The following is a 21,775-nucleotide window of genomic DNA, read 5'->3' on the forward strand; positions in this document are numbered from 1 at the left end:
CATGGCAAAGGGTCTGAATACTTATGTAAATAATGTATATGTTTGTTTTTAATAAATTCACAAACATGTTTTCGCTTTTTCATTATGGGTTATTGTGTGTAGATTTGAGGAAAAAAATTTATTTAATCAATTTTAGAATAAGGCTGTAACGTAATCAAATGTGGAAAAAGTGAAGGGGTCCGAATACTTTACGAATGCCCTGTATAATAACAAAGTAAACAGTCTGACATTTGCCAGTCTTATAATTACGCTACAGGTGAAAGAAATGACTACATGGGAGGAAGCCACAGAACTAATGAACTATGATGTGATACAAATTGACACATAACATACACCGACTCTGAACGAAGCATTTAAGAGGTGTAAAAGAGAAAGGTGTAGAGCCCTATTAAAATGTGCTATAAATAATGAAGTAATAAATAATTAGCTTTGTCAACCCGGAACACCCAAAGAAATCTGATCTGGGATTCATAAGAATATCTGATAGACATAAATAATAACTTGATGACACTGTGTGATCTTCACCCCACGTTCAGCAGGCGCTCCCTTTGTCCATCCTTTCATCCCCTCGCACGCCTCCGCAAGTTTGTTTCCCCACAGAGCCAAGGAGCCACCAGCGCACACGCGATGTTCCCCAGCCAATCGCACGCGCGATGTTCCCCAGCCAATCGCACGCGCGAAGTTCCCCAGCCAATCGCACGCGCGAAGTTCCCCAGCCAATCGCACACGGACAAAAGTAGCCGACAAAGGAGTTTGCTTCCGCTGGAGTCTTGGCTGTGAAATATCATGCGTTGCAGCGGTGCTTCGCTGCATTGTTGAAGCTATCAGTTCCACTGCTAAAGTTACAGTATACTGTGTGGCACTGGGCCACTGTGTGAGCTAAAGTACAAAGACACATCTCTAACTCCTGAGTCCATAACAGTGTGTCAAGCGCAACAGTCCAAAAGGGCAAGAGCCATTAAATGTCAAGACCACAACAAGGTCATGTTCAGTAGGTATAAAAAGGAGACAATGTATTTGAGAATTTAGCAAAAAAGAAAAATGATAATTTCCTGGTACCCCCTCCTGTTTCAAAACTCCCATTTTGAACCTGCTGAACGTGACCATGACAAGAGTGATGATAAATAACTGAGTCACTGTCAATGTTCTGTCTCTGTGTTTGTATTCTATTCTCCTACAACTATGTTTTAACATTTGAAGTTCTTGTAAGTAATTGTATTATCTACGGCCGCCCACCCCCTGTGCAGACAGGGACACCCACCTGTGACTGCATCGTAGAACTCATCATCGTTGTTCATTGTACAGGGTCGAAGTCAAACCTCCAGGTGCTAGCGGAGGGGGAGGTGAGTCTCTAAAGCATGGTCCCTCTAGTGAACCTCACTGGTCACTGGCACTTCAAATTCCTCCTCCTCCACGTCAGGACAGGCTGCAGCTCACACAGCAAACCTGCTGGACAAAGACAATCAGGTCAGGGTTGTATTCATTAATGCACACTGTAGCGAAACGTTTTGCAACAGAAAACAAAAACGAGCTGTTCTTATTAGACAAGTCCAGGTAGTCCCTCCCTGTTTCAGTCCGTTTTCTTCCATTTGGTGTCGAATGAATATGACCCAGACCATGACAGACCACCATTAACGATCACACATCAACAACAGTAATACAACTAGGCAATCTGTCCATGAAACTCCTATTAATTTCACAACACACTCATTCACCAGTAGACTATATGAACTCTTCTCCGTGCTGTCCCTCTAGTCTAGTAGCTGTGGTTTCTGGTTTGGAGTGGACCCAGTGAGTGGTGGCCTGTATGGTCCACTGAGCCCAAACAAACAGTGCTCAAATTACATAACCAAACACAGAAGCAAAATGGCTGCCATTTGCTGTGGCTCTTTGTCAGTCTGTCGGTCTGGTGTTAGCCTGATCCTGAACTTTCTCTCTGTGCGTTAGCCTTACCTGCTGTTCTGCTGTCTGTTCGTCTCTCTATTCAGACCTAGCCTGTGGTGGTCTAGGAGGTTTTTCTGGGTGGAGGAGGACTAGGGAGGGTGACTGACTGACTGTTCTCTATTTGTGTCCTTAGTCTTTACTTACCCAGTACCTGGAACGCCTCAAACAAACTCACTGGTGAACTTTGGACTGTACCACGATCGATAAGCGAGGAGGAGACCGGTTGGTGCACAAGCCCTATTTATTCAGTTCTGCACAGAGGATTGGTCACATCTAAGCTCCATATTAAAGTTAATAAAATACCCCCCCCTTAGGACTGGGCGTTATAGCCCAAATATATCAATGTATTTCACTGTTGACTGTATAGTGGTATCTGACAGTATTTTATGTTGTTGAATAATAAAAGTTCTAAATATGTTTCATGAGTAGTGCATGACCCTAGGATGGCAACACAAACATTCTAAGTGGCTTTAAATGGGCTTTTTCCATTCTGATTTGTTTTATACTAAAGCAAACTAGGACAAAACTGACAGTGAATTAGTACAATTTGTAGAACTTCCTTTATTTAGCACCGTATCGACACAGCTGGTATGTGGATCCCTACCAGTATAGGCTACCTTAACAATACGAAATATCTATGATAGGGCTTACACCTGTATAAGAGAAACTAGCTCCTACAGTAGGGGAGTGTTCATTCAAAAATATCCCCTACATTCACGATAAGCAGTATCTACGTGCATTTTCCTGTGCATGAATGATGCAGTACATCAAATCCAATTTTATTTTTCACATGCTTCATAAACAGTTGTAGACTAACAGTGAAATTATTACTTACGGGCCCTTCCCAACAACGCAGAGAGAAAAATAGAGTACAAAAATAACTAACAGGCTTTTCTTTCCTGGACTAAGAACGGGGGAACTGAAAGAGAGCAAGAGAGACGGGGACAACAGGTTTTTACTCGCAATCCATCCAGGCTTCCTCCCATCCTAGCAGAATCCAGCTGGGTAGGCAACATCAAAATACAAGTAAATTGCCCCATTTCATTATTCATTTCCTCTGAAAGTCCCTGTGTGTGTATATAAAGTGATGGTTTTCCTTGAGTGTTGTAAAGATCAATAATGTCTCGGCATTGTCCACACCGGATGCTAGGGCTGGGCGATATGGACAAAATATCATATCACAATACCTTTTACAGTATTTTACGGTTTTTAATAATGAATGTTCTAAATATTCTTTCTGAGCGTCTCGTGACCCTAGTGTGGCAACACACACAGCGCATTTGGAAAGTATTCAGACCCCTCGACTTTTTCCACATTTTGTTATTCTATAATTGATTAAATAGTTTTTTCCCCCCACTTATCTACTCACAATACTCCATAATAACAAAGCAATTGTTTTATATAAAGATTAGAACCAAAATATAGTCAAATACCACCATGAAGTCAAAAAAGTGAAAAACATTGATATATTTGGGGGGGGTATTTTTTATTAACTTTCATATGGCGCTTAGATGTGACCAATCCTCTGTGGAACTGAATACATAGGGCTTACTCACCAACAGGTCTCCTCCAATCCTGACTAGTCTCCCAGTGCCTGCCGTTGAAAAACAGCCCCACAGCATGATGCTGCCCCCACCATGCTTCACAATAGGTATGGTTCCTGACCAAGGCCCTTCTCCCCTGATTGCTCAGTTTGACCGGGAGGCCAGCTCTAGCAAGAGCATTGGTGGTTCCAAACGTCTTCCATTTAAGAATGATGGAGGCCACTGTGTTATTGAGGACCTTCAATGCTGCATACATTTATTGGTACCCTTCCTCAGATCTGTGCCTCGACACAATCCTGTCTTGGAGCTCCACAGACAATTCTTTCAATCTCAAGGCTTTTTAAAAAATGTATTTCACCTTTATTTAACCAGGTAGGCTAGTTGAGAACAAGTTCTCATTTGCAACCGAGACCTGGCCAAGATAAAGCATATCAATTCGACACATACAACACAGAGATACACATGGAATAAACAAAACATACAGTCAATAATACAGTAGAACAAAAGAAAACAAAAAGTCTATATAGTGAGTCCAAATGAGGTAAGTTAAGGCAATAAATAGGCCATGGTGGCGAAGTAATTACAATATAGCAATTAAACACTGGAATGGTAGATGTGCAGAAGATGAATGTGCAAGTAGAGATACTGGGGTGCAAACGAGCAAGATAAATAAATAAATAAATAAATAAATAAATACATTATGGGGATGAGCTAAGTAGATAGCCCATCTGTAAACAGCCTATGTACAGGTGCAGTGATCTGTGAGCTGCTCTGACAGCTGGTGATTAAAGCTAGTGAGGGAGATATGAGTCTCCAGCTTCAGAGATTTTTGCAGTTCGTTCCAGTCATTGGCAGCAGAGAACTGGAAGGAAAGACAACCAAAGGAGGAATTGGCTTTGGGGGTGACCAGTGAGATATACCTGCTGGAGCGCGTGGGGCTAGCAGTTGGCAGACCGGGGCTAGCAGTTGGCAGACCGTGGGGCTAGCAAGCTAGCCTTGGGGGATGTCGCGATGGGGGTAAGTCTGTTTTTGCCTCTTCATGCAGGGACGTCGATAGACCAGTCGTGGAATTAGTAGGGTTCCAAGTAGCTCTAGGTAGCTAGTAGGCCGCGGTTAGAAGAATGGGCCTTCAGCGGACGTCGCGCCTGAGGGGCCTGTTGGAATCCTTGGGCAGATTATGTCAGTATTCCAGTCGTAGAGGATCGGCGGGGGTTCCGTGCCCCGTACCGGCAGTCGAAGGGGTCCGAATATTGTAGCCCAGGAGTGGGCTTCGGTGGTAGCACAGGAGCCCTGGCCGGGCTAGCTTCAGGCTAATTGGTGCTTGCTCCGGGATGGAAACGCTAGCCAGGAGTAGTCACCTGGGATTGCGGTTAGCTAGTTGCGAAGATCCAGATGAAAATGTTCAGAGTTTGCGGTAGGAATCCGGGGGGAAAAAATGTAAATAATAATAGTTCCGTCATGCTCTAGTTTGAGTCGCGTTGTTCGAACTGGCGATAGCTTTCCGAGCTAAAGGTTAGCTGATGACCGCTAGCAATGGTTTGCTGACTGATAGCTGGTAGGTAGTTAGATGGCTAGCTTCAGTTGAGGGATTCCAGATCCGAAGTAAATAGAAATACTTTAGAAAAAAACAGATCCACGCCACATTGGGTGAGGCGGGTTGCAGGAGAGTATTTAGAAGTTGAGGTTTAGGAAAATATTTTTAAAAGATATGCTTAAGAAAAATATATATACAAGGGACACGACAGGACAAAGACGTCTGACTGCTACGCCATCTTGGATATTTGCTCTGACTTGCACTGTCAACTGTGGGACCTTAAATAGACAGGCGTGTGCCTTTCCAAATCATGTCCAATCAATTCAATTTACCACAGATGGACTCCAATCAAGTTGTAGAAACATCTCATGGATGATCAATGGAAACAGGATGCACCTGAGCTCAATTTCAAGTCCCATAGCAAAGGGTCTGAATACTTATGTAAATAAGGTATGTTTACTTTATTTTTTGGGACATTTGCAAAAATTTCTAAAAACCTGTTTTGGCTTTGTCATTATGGGATATTGTGTGTAGATTGATAAGGAAAACATTTTATTTAATCCATTTTAGAATAAGCCTGTAAGGTAACAATGTGGAACAAGTCAAGGGGTCTGAATACTTTCCGAATGCCCTGTATTTTGTTGATGTTACTAACACTATAACAGTTAATGAGAACTCGTGATAGAGTTCAGTCAAGGGTTTCTCTATATTGAAACCTTAAATGGTGCCTCTCAGATTTGGATAGGATAACCAAATTAACCAAACAAAATCAGATCAATTAAATATTCCAGTAATTAATCAGTAAATTATCTGGAGCATTAATTAGCCAAGTCACAACACTGATCCACAACATTTGCATAGATGAAGCAATCTCTTCTTTTATAAAAGTGTGCGCTGTCTCGTTTAAGACCCAATATGTCATTCACACAGAGTCCATTCAAGGTTGGAGCAAAGATGATCTTGACTGGGAGAGACGTGGGGAGATAAGGGGAATTAATAGATTTTTTGGGACAATCAGATTTGAAATGAGCAATATTTTGCGTTATGGTTTGCATATTATGACAAACACGGTACTAGGGTAGTGAATTGATGTTAGCTTCAGCTGTAAGCTAGCACGGAAAGTTAGCCCACAAAGCTGGAAGCTACCGGTATCTTCTTGCAATGTGAAGAGTTGTAGCCTGTAATGGACAGTTATAAAAAATTGTACATGTATTATTCAAGTGTGTTAACTTCTGTGTAGCATAAGTGGTGATACAGCCCAGACTGCCAGTGAGTGCACGGGTTCCTTAGGACAGGCTAGAGCTGGCATTGACTAACAGGAGCAGGCACGGTACGCTCAGTCAGTAGACAACGCCAGACATTTGACAGAAGTACCAAAAGTTTTTCATATTCTAGGATCGAAAAAGTTGACGTTTCTTCAACACTAGTCACCTCACACAAGAAAGTGTTTAGGCAACTTTTATGACACTTTATTGCATTCATCATGTGTCAAATGAATCGATGATTATGGTTTTGCCTATCTATGCTAGAACTAAGGGGTGAGGAGAGTTGAAGTAGGCCTATGGCTTAAGAAAGCAGACATTGACCAATATTTAGATAAAATGCTTGAGGAGCAACTATGACCTCCCGCTGCTGACCCCATCCTTGGCCTTTGAAAGTTCTAGGCTGTTGGCGTAACTAAGTCCATCAGCAGACAGAGGCATCAGGAACAGACAACTGTAGCGACCTCCCATCTGATACCTTGCTCTCCCCCCGTTCCCCGTGTGTGCCATCTGATTGGCTGTTACCATCTCTCAGGTCATGTCACTCCATCGACCTCTCATTAAGGATTATGTAAGTGTTAGAGACATTGCACCATATCATGCCATATGCATCATAGATAAACAATACGTTATCTCACACTAACTACTCGCTCACTCATAAGTCTATTTAGTGTGATGAAAAAGAGCGCAGTATGACCCAGAGGATAACGCTACATTCAGTCTGATAGCTAGAGACTGGGTCAACAGGGGAGGAGGGACAAGGGTTTCTTAAGGTAACTTACACACAACTCAACTGTTGTTACTCTACATTCCTTTGGCCATCTTACTGACTGAACATTTCATACAGTTGGCAGCCCAAATCGCTTAACAGTCATGAGAACAAATAGGCCTAACCATCATTTACCTAAATGGGACAAATCTAACGTCCAAACTGTCATTTCATCAATCAACACAGTCTAAGGTCCAACCGATCGCTTTCCTTCGGACACGACAGGTGCAAATACAATACACACATCCGAAGCCTTGACTGCCATGAGCAAAATTGTCACTTAAACCAACAAGAGCAACACAACCTAACTGACAGACGTCCCTGACTCCTTAAACGACGTGGGAAGAACACTTGACAGGCTAATGAGAGACTAGCAACCCATCAGATTGTCTGAGGCTACTGCTGCAGACAGTAATAATGGAGACAGAGCCGTCACCAACCCATTATGCCATTCAAATTCTCTATGCTGCTCCTAGTACGGTCCTGTGTGGTTGGTAAACAACATCCAAAACCAGCGGGAGTCAGAGACGAGAGAGAGAAAGGGAAGAGAGCCTCGGCCATGGAGAGCTGTCACCATGCGAGAGGCACAGACACACAGAGAAATTTGGCGCACACACACATACCTCTGTGTGCCTGTGAGGACATGGACTTTGAGGAATGGTAGCTACAGCAACGACCTGAGTAAATTGAATAGAATCCCGTTTGGCAAGCAGAGTGGCTTCTTAGGGGTTAGCTGAGAGCAAAATAACAAATGGGACCAACACACCCAGGAGCCCCATTAAGAGATAACACAAAGCCTGGAGAGTCCGTGTGTGTGTGTAAAGCTAGCGTGAGCGTTAACTAAATAAATAACAGTGTGTGTGTGCACAGAAACGCTATTGTTAGTAAGCACATGGTGGCAACGTTCCAGTCCAACATTTTTAAACATTTTAACAACTAATGAAAACAATACTATGCGTAATGTATGTAATACAACCGTTCAAAATGTTTCTATTTTATGCAATGGTGAATCACAAAATGGGATTAGGGATCCATGTAATGACAATGAACAGACCCATTCACAGACCTATTGATGAAGCCTAACCAGCATACCGAGTACAATCTATGGTCAGATCAGTACAGTACAAGGACAGAAGAACCCCAAGACATCACTAATTTCATAGATCCAGTCATATGATTGGCCAAGATCACCAGTGGCAGTGCTAAGTAGGGATGGGTGATATGGCCAAATTATCATATCACCATATTTATTACATTTTTGGACTGTATGACAGTATTTGTTTTTGAATAATAAAAGTTTGAAATATTTTTTATGATACTTTATGACCCTAGGGTGGCAACACATAAGCGATTTAAAAATGGGGCTCTCTCTATTCTGATGTTTTTTTACTGTTCAATCCAACTGCAAACAAAAATCATTTTCAGCATATTCATTCATTTCTGCATTTCCTGCACTTTTGTTATTTCCACACTGTGCCATGCATGGCTGCATGATACGGGCAAAAACATCTAGGCCTAGTTAAAGTGGGGAAACCGTTGGAATCAAAATATACAACGTAACATGTAAAGTGTTGGTCCCATGTTTCATGAGCTGAAATAAAAAGATCACAGAAATGTTCCATACCCTCAAAAATGTTGTGCACAAATGAGTTTATATCCCTGTTAGTGAGCATTTCTCAATTGATAATACATCCACCTGACAGGAGTGCATATCAAGAAGCCGATTAAACAGCATGATCATTACACAGGTGCACCTTGTGTTGGGGACAATAAAAGGCCACTCAAAAATGTGCAGTGTCACAACACAATGCCACATATCTCAAGCTGAGGGACTGTACAATTGGCATGCTGACTGCAGGAATGCCCACCAGAATTGTTGCCAGCGAATTCAATCATAATTTCTCTAGCATAAGCCACTTCCAACGTCATTTTAGAGAATTTGGCAGTACTTCCAACCGGCCTCACAAGCGCAGACCACGTGTAACCATGCAAGAATTTCTACACAAACTGTCAAAAACCGTCTCAGGGAAGCTCATCTGAGTGTTCGTCGTCCTCACCAGGGTCTTGACCTGACTGGAGTTCGGGGTCGTAACCGACTTGAGTGGGCAAATGCTCACCTTCGATGGCCACTGGCACGCTGGAGAAGTGTGCTCTTCACGGATTAATCCCAGTTTAACTGTACCGGGCAGATGCCAGACAGAGCGTATAGCGTCGTGTGGGCGAGCGGTTTGCTGATGTAAATGCTGTGAACAGAGTGCTCCATTTTTGGTGGTGGTTTATGGTATTGGCAGGCATAAGCTACGGACAATGAACACAATTGCATTTTACCGATGGCAGTTTGAATGCACAGAGATACCATGACGAGATCTTAAGGCTAGAGGTCGACCGATTATGGTTTTTCAACGCAGATAGCGATTATTGGAGGACCAAAAAAAAACGATAGCGTTTAAAAATCAGCCGATTTTAAAAAATCAGCCGATTTAAAAATAAAAGTATTTGTAATAATGACAATTACAACAATACTGAATGAACACTTATTTTAACTTAATATAATACATCAATAAAATCAATTTATCCTCAAATAAATAATGAAACATGTTCAATTTGGTATAAATAATGCAAAAACAGTGTTGGAGAAGAAAGTAAAAGTGCAATATGTGCTATGTAAAAAAGCTAACGTTTAAGTTCCTTGCTCAGAACATGAGAACATATGAAAGCTGGTGGTTCCTTTTAACATGAGTCTTCAATATTCCCAGGTAATAAGTTTTAGGTTGTAGTTATTATAGGACTATTTCTCTCTATAACATTTGTATTTCATATACCTTTGACTATTGGATTTTCTTATAGGCACTTTAGTATTGCCAGTGTAACAGTATAGCTTCCGCCCCTCTCCTCGCCCCTACCTGGGCTCGAACCAGGAACACATCGACAACAGCCACCCTCGAAGCATCGTTACCCATCGCTCCACAAAAGACGCGGCCCTTGCAGAGCAAGGGGAACAACTACTTCAAGGTCTCAGAGCGAGTGACGTCACTGATTGAAACGCTATTAGCGCGCACCCCGCTAACTAGCTAGCCATGTCACATCGGTTACACCAGCCTAATCTCGGGAGTTGATAGGCTTCAAGTCATAAACAGCACAATGCTTGAAGCACAGCGAAGAGCTGCTGGCAAACGCACGAAAGTGCTGTTTGAATGAATGCTTACGAGCCTGCTGCTGCCTACCATTGCTCAGTCAGACTGCTCTATCAAATCATAGACTTAATTATAACATAATAACACACAGAAATTACGAGCCTTAGGTCATTAATATGGTAAAATCCGGAAACTATCGTTTCAAAAACAAAACGTTTATTTTTTCAGTGAAATACGGAACCGTTCCGTATTTTATCTAACGGGTGGCATCCATAAGTCTAAATATTCCTGTTACATTGCACAACCTTCAACGTTATGTCATGATTACGTAAAATTCTGGCAAATTAGTTCGCAACATGCCAGGCGGCCCAAACTGTTGCATATACCCTGACTCTGCGTGCAATGAACGCAAGAGAAGTGACAATTTCCCAAGTTTAATATTGCCTGCTAACCTGGATTTCTTTTAACTAAATATGCAGGTTTAAGAAAATATACTTCTGTGTATTGATTTTAAGAAAGGCATTGATGTTTATGGTTAGGTAAATTCGTGCAACGATTGTGCTTTTTTCACAAATGCGCTTTTGTTAAATCATCCCCCGTTTGGCGAAGTCGGCTGTCTTTGCTAGGAATAAATAGTCTTCACAGTTCGCAACGAGCCAGGCGGCCCAAACTGCTGCATATACCCTGACTCTGTTGCACAGAACGCAAAAGAAGTGACACAATTTCCCTAGTTAAAACAAATTAATGTTAGCAGGCAATATTAACTAAATATGCAGGTTTAAAAATATATACTTGTATATTGATTTTAAGAAAGGCGTTGATGTTTATGGTTAGGTACACATTGGAGCAACGACAATGCTTTTTTCGCAAATGCGCTTGTTAAATCACCCGTTTGGAGAAGTAGGCTGTGATTCAATGATAAATTAACAGGCACCGCATCTATTATATGCAACGCAGGACAAGCTAGATAAACTAGTAATATCATCAACCATGTGTAGTTAACTAGTGATTAGTTAAGATTGATTGTTTTTTATAAGATACGTTTAATGCTAGCTAGCACCTTACCTTGGCTCCTTGCTGCACTCGCATAACAGGGAGTCAGCCTGCCACAGTCTCCTCGTGGAGTGCAATGTAATCGACCATGATCGTTGTCCAAAAATGCCGATTACCGACTGTTATGAAAACTTGAAATCGGCCCTAATTAATCGGCCATTCCGATTAATCGGTCAACCTCTACTTAAGGCACATTGTCATGCCATTCATTCGCTGCCATCACCTCATGTTTCAGCATGATAATGCACTGCCCCATGGAAGCAAAGGATCTGTACCCAATTGCAGGAAGACGAAAATGTCCCAGTTCTTCCATGGCCTGCATACTCACCAGACATGTCACCCATTGAGCATGTTTGGGATGCTCTGGATCGATGTGTATGACAACGTGTTCAAGTTCCAACAATTTTGCACAGCCATTGAAGAGATGTTGACAACATTCCACAGGACAACATTCCACAGGCCACAATCAACAGCCTGATCAACTCGATGCGAAGGAGATGTGTCACGCTGCAGGAGGAAAATGGTGGTCACACCAGATACTGACTAGTTTTCTGATCCAAGCCCCTACCTTATTTTTATTAAGGTATCTGTGAGTAACCAACATATGTACAGTGCATTTGAAAAGTATTCAGACCCCTTCTCTTTTTCTACAGTTACGTTACAGCTTTATTGTAAAATTGATTAAATTGTTATTTTTCCTCACCTACACACAATACCCCATAATGACAAAGCATAAACAGGTTGACACTTTTTCACATTAAAATAAAAAACCTGAAAAACATTATATACATAACTATTCAGACCCTTTGCTATGAGACTAGAAATTGAGCTCAGGTGAATCATGTTGCCATTGATCATCCTTGAGATGTTTCTACAACTTCATTGGAGTCCACCTGTGGCAAGTTCAAATGATTGGACAAGATTTGGAAAGGCACACATCAAATCAAATCACACATGTCTATTTAAAAAGGTCCAACATTTGACATTGCATGTGAGAGCAAAAACCAAGCCATGAGGTCGAAGGAATTGTCCGTAGAGCTCAGAGACAGGATTGTGTCAAGGCACAGATCTGGGGAAGGGTACCAGAAAATGTCTGCAGCATTGAAGGTCCCCCAAGAACACAGTGGCCTCCATCATTCTTAAATGGAAGACGTTTGGAACCACCAAGACACATCCTAGCGATGGCCGCCCGGCCAAACTGAGCAATCGGGGGAGAAGGGCCCTGGTCAGAGAGGTGACCAAGAACCCGATGACCACTCTGACAGAGCTAGGACAACCATCTCTGCAGCACTCCACCAATCAGGCCTTGATGGCAGAGTGGCCGGCGGAAGCCACTCCTCAGTAAAGAGTACATAACAGCATGCTTGGAGTTTGACAAAAGGCACCTTAAAAGACTCTCAGACCATGAGAAACAAGATTCTCTGGTCTGATAAAACCAAGATTGAACTCCTTGGCCTGAATGCCAAGCGTCACATCTGGAGGAAACCTGGCACCATCCCTACTGGGAAGCATGGTGGTGGCAGCATCATGCTGTGGGGATGTTAATCAGTGGCAGGGACTGGGAGACTTGTCAGGATCAAGGGAAAGATGAACGGAGCAAAGTACAGAGATATACTTGATGAAAATCTGTTCCGGAGCACTCAGGTGAACCTTCGCCCCAGTCTGAGGTCCTAACAGGACAACAACCCTAAGCACACAGCCAAGACAACGCAAGCGTGGCTTCAGGATAAATCTCAAATTATATATTTGGGCTTGAAGTGCCAAATCCTAATGTGTGACTTCGGATGTTTCGTGAGTCTTCAGTATCTTTTCTTATCAGATGACATAAAAAAATATTTCCAGCCTACGTTTAGTTTCAGGGCTCTTTTCATTTATTAGTTCTTCATGAGTCAGTCATTTGAGAGCCAACCCACTTTTCTATGTAGCCTACACTTGGGTTTCCTGTTTCCACTAGATAAAACAGTCAAAGTCAAAAAGTTCTTTATCATACAAATGAATGAAAACAAAAATGTGCTTTTTGGTCTTAATTTAAGTTGAGGATAATACAAGAGCATTAGTTAGGTTGGGCACTGATGATGGGCGATTAGGCCTGGCTCGCAGAATCGTTCCAATTCATCCAAAAGGTGTTCGATGGGGTTGAGGTCTGGCCTCTGTGCAGGCCAATCAAGTTCTTCCACACCAATCTCAAAAACCATTTCTGTTTGGACCTCGCTTTGTGCACGGGGGCATTGTCATGCTGAAACAGGAAAAGGCCTTCCTCAAACTGCTGCCACAAAGTTGGAAGCACAGAATCATCTGAAATGTCATTGTATGCTGTAGCGTTAATATTTCCCTTCACTGGAACTAAGGGGCCTAGCCCGAACCATGAAACACAGCCCCAGACCATTATTCCTCCTCCACCAGACTTTACAGTTGGCACTATGCATTGAGGCAGTTAGCGTTCTCCTGATAGTCACCAAAACCAGATTTGTCCATCGGACTACCAGATGGGGAAGCGTGTTTCATCACTCCAGAGAAAGCGTTTCCACTGCTCTAGAGTCCAATTGTGGCGAGCTTTACACCACTCCAGCCAACACTTGGCATTGCGCATGGTGATCTAAGGCTTGTGTATGGCTGCTTGGCCATGGATACCGAAACTATACCACGGCAAAGTTTTTTCAGGTTTTGTGACTCTTTTGGTAGCAGTATCGAACCCTTCCATTACTTCAACACACACTCCAAACCGTTCAATAGTTAGGCTATCCATATTACCGGAGCTTATATTCAACCTATTTCTACGGCAGATTCTTGACCGCAATTTAGATAATGCATTGATATACACTGAGTATACTAAACATTAGCAGCCTCAAGCTAGCTTGCTGAAATAACAGAGCGAACTATGAATATAGGTGTTTGATCATGTCTGTGTGCATATCCAAATATTAATGACTTCTGAAATCCCACACGGTTTCACTGGAATAATCAACCCTCAACAGCTCATATAGGCATGGTTAAGCTGACATTCATCTCAACAGGTCGGCTAGTACAGTATGTCTGTCTTACAGTATGCCTGTCTTAACTGAAATGGTGCTCACATAACTTTCATTAGCTGGCTTTGGTTAGCATCCTAGCTAGTTACACAGGCATCTGTCAGTGAATGCACTATTTGTTGTTATTTCTCTGCTACACGTGGAAATCACCACAACGTTTCCACCCTGAATTCCTGAATATGTATGTATTAGCAGCCTGTGTCAGTTTTCGAGGTGGAATCTAAATGAGAATTTCCGGTCTACGACAGGAATTACTCGAAATCGGTGCGGCAACTTCCTGAGGTGGGCCTTTAATATCAATAACTCAAAACGACCATTTTTTATTTAGCTTATTTTAAGACACATTGAATTTCCAGAGTAAACTCTGGTACTTTTGATATGACCCATTTTATACATAGAAATTGAAGTTGTAGCTCAATAACCAATCACAGCCCTCCTTTAGGATTGCACATTCAGGAAATCACCAGCAGAGGGAGTTTCCTTGGAATCCATTTACCATTACACTGTGTTGGTGATGTCATAACGTTTATCAGAACTTCAAAATTAGCAGAGCCCACTCTGGAAATTGTATGCAGTTGTAGAGTATTTAGTTCCAAACAATGTCTTAAAATTAACTAAATCTTAAAGAGTAGTTGAGATATTCCTATTTTTTATTTACGTCAAAATGTGTATTTCAGGATCTAGACATACTCCATATTTTGGAGTATAATGACACTAAGATGTCTGTATCATGTATGGCTCACGGATCATAAGGTCTTACAGGAGGTGTGTCTAGGGCTAAAAAGGGCCTAAAATGGCCACTTTCTTCATGATTTTCTAAAAACATTTTGTAAAAAGCATGTCAAACATCCTTCCTCCCAATGAAGTTTCTATGTGAGAATTGCCAGAACAATCAGATACCAAAAATATTTTGCGCACCCACTGGCATGGAATCGCCCATTACATACCCTAAACCTGTCCCCAACATGTTAGTAACAATGCCTTTGAAACATACTCAAAATGCAGAAAGTGGTCTACTCTCTTTAGAATGATGGTTGATTTCTACTATCACAGGCCCATAGTAGAAAGCAGTCAATCAATAGGCTAGACTAGGCATAATGACTGTGTGAAATCAAGAGAAAGGGTTGAAAGCCAGGCCTTCACCGCTAATCTCTGAATAAATGCCATCGACAGCTGTAGTGGTGGAAAGGTAAGCGTGAGTGTCTACAAAAATGAATCCACATGGTGATTATTGAGAATGGGAGTGACTTATAGCGTAAGCGATGAGTCAAACTTGGAAAAGGACAACTGGTAGAAAAGTAAATCATATTGAGACAGGATAGAGAAAACACACTGAGTTAATAAAGCTGATCGTGGACTTCAGGAAACAGCAGAGGGAACACCCACCTATCCACAGACGGGGCCGCAGTGGAGAAGGTTGAAAGCTTCAAGTTCCTCGGCGTACACATCACTGACAAACTGAAGTGGTCCACCCACACAGACAGTGTCTCTTCAACCTCAGGAAGCTGAAGAAATTTGTCTTGGCACCGAAAACCCTCACAGACTTTTACAGATGCACAATTGAGAGCATCCTGTCCGGCTGTATCACCGCCTGGTACAGCAGCTGCACCCCCCGAACCACAGGGCTCTTCAGAGGGTGGTGCGGTCTGTCCAATGCATCACCGGGGGCAAACTACCTGCCCTCCAGGACACCTACACCACCCGATGTCACAGGAAGGCCAAAAAGATCATCAAGGACAACAACCCACCCGAGCCACTTCCTGTTCACCCCGCTAACATCCAGAAGGCGAGGCCAGTACAGGTGCATCAAAGCTGAGACTGAGAGACTGAAAAACAGCTTCTATCGCAAGGTCATCAGACTGTTAAACAGCCATCACTAGCACCTTAGAGGCTGCTGCCTACATACAGACTTGTAATCACTGGCCACTAATAATTGGCACACTAGTCACCTCAATAATGTTTACATATTTTGCACTACTCATCTCATATGTATATACTGTATTCCATTCTACTGTATTTGTCTACGCCGCTCCGACATTGCTCGTCCAAACATTTATATAGTCTTAATTCCCTTCCTTTACTTTAAATTTGTGTGTATTGTTGTGAAATTGTTAGATATTACTTGTTAGATATTACTGCACTGTTGGAGCTAGAAACACAAGCATTTCACTACACCCACAATAACATATGCTAAACATGTGTATGTGACCAATAAACTATGATTTGATTAAAAGGTAGGTACTAATAGTTGGGCACAGGGCCATGGGTTTATATTGCTCCGGGTGTGGGAAATTCTAGGAAATGTGGGGCTTTATCTGGTACTCTGTGAATCAAACTGTAACTGACAAAAGAAAACCACCAACACACGTCACGCCTGTGATAACATTGACAATGTATAAAAGACAAACATTGAGGAGTTTCCATGTTCTGGCCTGGTGTCCCTCAGGGAAGCCTTGAGGAATGTAACCTTAAAACCTTTGACACTGATAATGAGGCAACCAATGGCAGGGCAAGACACTACTGCAGGTGTCTGCAGATACACACCCACTTAGCACTAGCTAGAGAGTGAGTCAGCAAAATGCAGCGTCACCTGAAACCTGGGAGAACAGTCACACACACTACTACCTAGGAGGATCCTGCCCCAAAACTTCTCCTGCATCCTCCCTGGAACTCAAAAACATCAAGAGGAGAGATGTGCTTTAAATTGTATACCTGAAGCACCAACCATGTCAGAGACCTTTCCATACTCCTCAATGGTAATGACTAATTTACAGGCATAATCCTAATTTGTCATGAGTGCTGACACACCTAGGGCCCCTGAGGATTGTGTAAGTATGAGAGATGATTGGGTTTAAATGGATGCTGCTAATTGATTGGTGCGGGCAATTACAGTCCTGACTGGGTCGTCAGGAGAAAGTCACCTTAAGCAGGCTATTCCCATGGGGATTTATCTGTCAACAAAGTTGAATCTTTACACTAATTGTGCATCATGTAAATGGGAAGGGGATTCACACTACATCTCTAGGACTCACCATTTGTTGATTTCTGTCAAGATGCTGGTACTTGAAATAACATAAAGCTGCCTAGTGTCACAGTTGCCCATTTCCAGCATCAAAGACGCAGACAGAGGTCAACAGCGGTCAGAATAACATTCCCATACTGTGTTATCTTCTAACATTAGCTGATGGAGCAGATGGCTCTCCGCATCTTGACAGATGTAGCATTGACACAGACAGGCATACCATTTCTCGGTACCCCATGTATATTGGCTCGTTATTTAATTTTTTACTTCAGTTTATTTGGTAAATATTCTCTCAACTTTTTCTTGACCTGCATTGTTGGTTAAGGGTTTGTAAGTATTTCACGGTAAGGTCTACACCTGTTGTATTCGGTGCATGTGACAAATCAAATTTGATCTCACCCGGAGGTAGCAGCTAGTGTGTCATACTCCACACCTTTAGGGCGACAGGTAGCCTAGCGGTTAACAACGTTCGGCCAGTAAAAAAAAGGTTGCTGTTTCAAATCAACGATTTTGTCTATGTACCCTTGAGCAAGGCCCTAATTTCTTCTGTAATGTAAGTCGCTCTGGATAATAGTGTCTGTTAAATTATACCCATGTACTGCATTCACTGAACAAGTCTCCGATGTCGGTAGTAGACAGGGATGGCAGTGAAAGTAAATGCATCTTATAGTTCAAAGCTAGATTAGCTTGCTAACTAGGCATGGGACTAGATATAGTAGGAAATGATTAGGAGGGAGACATTAGCTAAGTTAGCTATGTTACAGTAACTAACTAGTAAGTGTTAACGTTATAAAATCGATTGGGCTGGCTAGGGAGCTAACATTACATCAGTGCGACACCAACCTGAATTTACTTACTACATAAAATAAATCAAACAAACTATGGAAGTGGTGTCTTGTTTTAGCTAGAAAGTTAGCTAGCTGGTCCCGAGAGCTCGTCGAGAAAAGCTTGTTAGCTAGCATCAAAACAAAGATTAAGCACAAGTTTGCGCTTCTTCACATTACATGCCATTACATTACATTCCATGCACAAAACTCAGAGAACTGTCACATATAGTGTTAAATAATTACTGTACCTGAAGATTTGGGACACCTGGTGACGCTTGACTTAATTTGACAGAGTGACCAAACGCTCCGTGTGAATTGACACAGAAGCGGAAATGCTTGACCACAGGGGCGGTCTCATGACAAGCCAACCGGCCAATCGGGCATCCGTGAATGGGACCGCCTGATCCACATAAACACATGCTGACAGGCTGGAAGAAGAACAGAGTGTACTACTACTGTAAATAACATTACACACTGTACTCTGTATTAGGATACAAAAACATGTTTTATCCACATTAGGGATAAGGTGTATGGCAAAATATCGAATTACTATCAAAGTGATATGTGACCCAACAATCAATTTCCAGAGGACAGAGGAAATCATTAATGATTATGGAAAATACTTGGTCGATTTTCTTACCATGCCACCGTGTTGTTTTTCATTTTGATCATTTATTTCTGAAATGTCCTAATCGCATGGCATTACTACACAACATCAACAGCGAACACATTCTGTCTGCTCTCATGGACACTGCCAAAGCCAGGTGCACAAGCATGTCTGCATGAAGGCTCAGTGAATGGTGAATGGTAATTGTTGGTTGTATTGAAGTTGATAATGCTTTACTGATGATGCTGGTGAAGATGAGAGAAAACCATGGGACTGTAGTAGAGACACCTCCTCTACAAATATGTCAAACTGTGTTCTAAAGTGAATGATATCACATTGACAGACAATTGTAGACACATTAGGCAATCAAATACAGCAACTGACAGGGAGAGTATGTTTCATTCCCAGTCTACCTACTTCCAGCATGTCCTGCACCAAAGATAAAGCTGGGAGGGATGGGAGTAGATCTATAGCAGTAATCAGGAGGCAGTGCATTATTAATGAGGAATAAGTTTGGTTGCCATGTATTATTCTGCGCATCGATAATGGTGGCAGCAGTGACTGATACACCCACCTGTCCTTAGATCATCATAAAGCAATGACTACTGGCTGCTGCCATGACCTGCAGTGACCCTGTCACAAATATGCACTCACTGCAGATGATTTTGTGTGTGTGTGTGTGTGTGTGTGTGTGTGTGTGTGTGTGTGTGTGTGTGTGTGTTTCAGATAAGCGAGAGACACGGAAGAGGAGGGAGAGAGAGCATAACAATCAACTTCGATCATTCGCTGAGAGCAGATGAGATGTTGGGTGGATCAGACAGGATCTTTGCCAACTTGTGTTGCATAAGTCTGATGATTTGATGAGTGAGGGAGTTGTTTTCTCCATTCAAGCACTGCCCAGTTCTGGGCTCTTCAATAAAACACGGACCTGTTTGTCTACTCACACCCCCCTAAAAACCAGGGAGAATGTACAGAGTGAGAGTGGATAATTATGGCCATTGTTGAAGCGGCATCGCTCTGATGGTTCACGGCAACCCAAGAGAAGTTGTTGAGCCAGCTTCAGAGAGAGAGTCATTCATTCAGCATTATGTACGGTAATTACACAGATAACCAGGGCTGGAGAATGCCACAGACTAGTTTTGTTGAAGTGCTTCAGAGAAAAAAAATATATTCTTTCTCTCTTGGCATATCACAATTATGGGTCCAAAACGATTTTATTCTTATGGAATTTGGATTGAACGAAGTCTTTGAGCGTAGGAAACATTGAAAATGATGTGCCAAATATTTTATAATCAAATAGGCTTTTCACAAATTACTTATCACAGACTTATTTTTTTGTGAGGATATGTTGTTTACTTCAAGGAGTAGTCATATTCATTGTTTCGGGGTTAGTCATATGTATTGTTACTTCTTGCTGACGCCCTGATTTCCCTTGCAATGTCCTTACTGGCTGTTCCTCATATCCCCACTAGATGGAGGTAGAGAACTGTGATACATTTTATTGATCTTCCACAATCAGTTCGATCAGAAATCTATTCAGTTTTCATGATATGCTGTCTCCCTAGATTAAATATGTTAATGAGTGAAATCTGTAACTATTTTGAGAGTTCAGTTGAAGGCAATCCAGATGTTGTGAGAACATTATTATTTGCCCATTTGACCAAAAGACAGCTCAAATTGAATGATGATTTCCAGTGCATACAAAGGTCACATACTGTATCAATGTAAATATAATTTGCTGTGATTTGTATCACATCTTTTTACTAGTTATATTCCTTTGTGTCACTCACCATGTCAACACACAACAAGCAGAGGAAAAAAATAACAAGGCCAGATGAAAGATGAGCATACAATTATCATCATTGTTGGCATCCCAACCATCACTCTGGAGACTTGGTGGCAGTGCACCGCCAGAGGGCCCCAGAAACAGTGTTCATCTTGGCCTCTGGAGGGACAACAGAGCAGTAGAGGGTCCTAATATTGATATCATTATTACAGTTATTCTGGGACGAAAGCAGAGGAAATGCTTGTTATTCATACTATAAAATAATGTTACTTTATATCCCACCAGCAGTTAAATTATGGTTTAAATCTGTCTCTGAGAATGCTGGCATACTTATGTAATAGCACTGCTAATAGTTAATAGCCATTACAAGTTCTCAAAACTTATGTTGAGGATGACTGGATTCCAATTATTGTATGGTAAAGACTTGCTTAGACAGCAGTTTTTCTATATGGGTAATAGTCTATGATCCTGTATATCCAGAGTGGGTGGACTTCAAATATCTAAACTGGAAGGGAAAGAAAAAGGTGTTAGATCATTAAGGACTATCTCCAGTGTTGGTTCTCTCCCTCCCTGTTCCAGCTCTGTGAACGATAAAACGCTGGGCCACGGTGCCGCCTGTGATTCCGTGCCATATCCTGGCTCTGCCAAGGATGCAGCCATGGTAGCCCTGGCACCACAAAGTGCCTTGTTTGCACTATGCCCAACCTAGCAGATGGCATACCTTGCAGAAATGCCCATCTTCAAACAGTAAACAAAGAACAGACAGACAGACAGACAGACAGACAGACAGACAGACAGACAGACAGACAGACAGACAGACAGACAGACAGACAGACAGACAGACAGACAGACAGACAGACAGACAGACAGACAGACAGACAGACAGACAGACAGACAGACAGACAGACAGACAGACAGACAGACAGACAAAGGCCCCGGTGCACACCTAAGCAAGAGGACAAGTACATTAGTGTCTAGTTTGAGAAACAGACACCTCACAAGTCCTCAACTGGCAGCTTCATGGGATGCTGGCCTTCTAGGCAGAGTTCCTCTGTCCAGTGTCTGTGTTCTTTTTCCCATCTTAATCTTTTATTTTTATTGGCCAGTCTGAGATATGTTTTTTTCTTTGCAACTCTGCCTAGTAGGCCAGCATCCCGGAGTCGCCTCTTCAATGTTGATGTTGAGACTGGTGTTTTACGGGTACTATTTAATGAAGCTGCCAGTTGAGGACTTGTGAGGTGTCTGTTTCTCAAACTAGACACTA

General features: G+C 42.2%; 1 protein-coding gene across 6 annotated transcripts in view; it reads right to left on the reverse strand.

Annotated features, from left to right (window-relative positions):
- Positions 1–18,492, reverse strand: part of LOC106566795 (oxysterol-binding protein-related protein 2) — a 40,856-nt gene extending 22,364 nt beyond the window's left edge. Inside the window, exons 1-2 of one of the 6 annotated variants that reach the window (XM_014135190.2) lie at positions 18,367–18,492; positions 1,262–1,446 (exon numbers count right to left, since the gene is read on the reverse strand). In XM_014135190.2, coding sequence (XP_013990665.2) covers positions 1,262–1,298 — 37 coding nt within the window. In that variant the 5' untranslated portion in view covers positions 1,299–1,446; positions 18,367–18,492. Of the gene's footprint in view, positions 1–1,261; positions 1,450–1,715; positions 1,739–1,953; positions 2,101–18,366 lie in introns of those variants that run through there. The other 5 variants (XM_014135195.2, XM_014135191.2, XM_014135192.2 and 2 more) reach the window with 5 other exon arrangements.
- Positions 18,493–21,775: the final 3,283 nt, after the last annotated feature.

Source organism: Salmo salar, chromosome ssa13 (genome assembly GCF_905237065.1).
Source record: "Salmo salar chromosome ssa13, Ssal_v3.1, whole genome shotgun sequence".
In the NCBI taxonomy this organism is placed as follows: domain Eukaryota; kingdom Metazoa; phylum Chordata; class Actinopteri; order Salmoniformes; family Salmonidae; genus Salmo; species Salmo salar.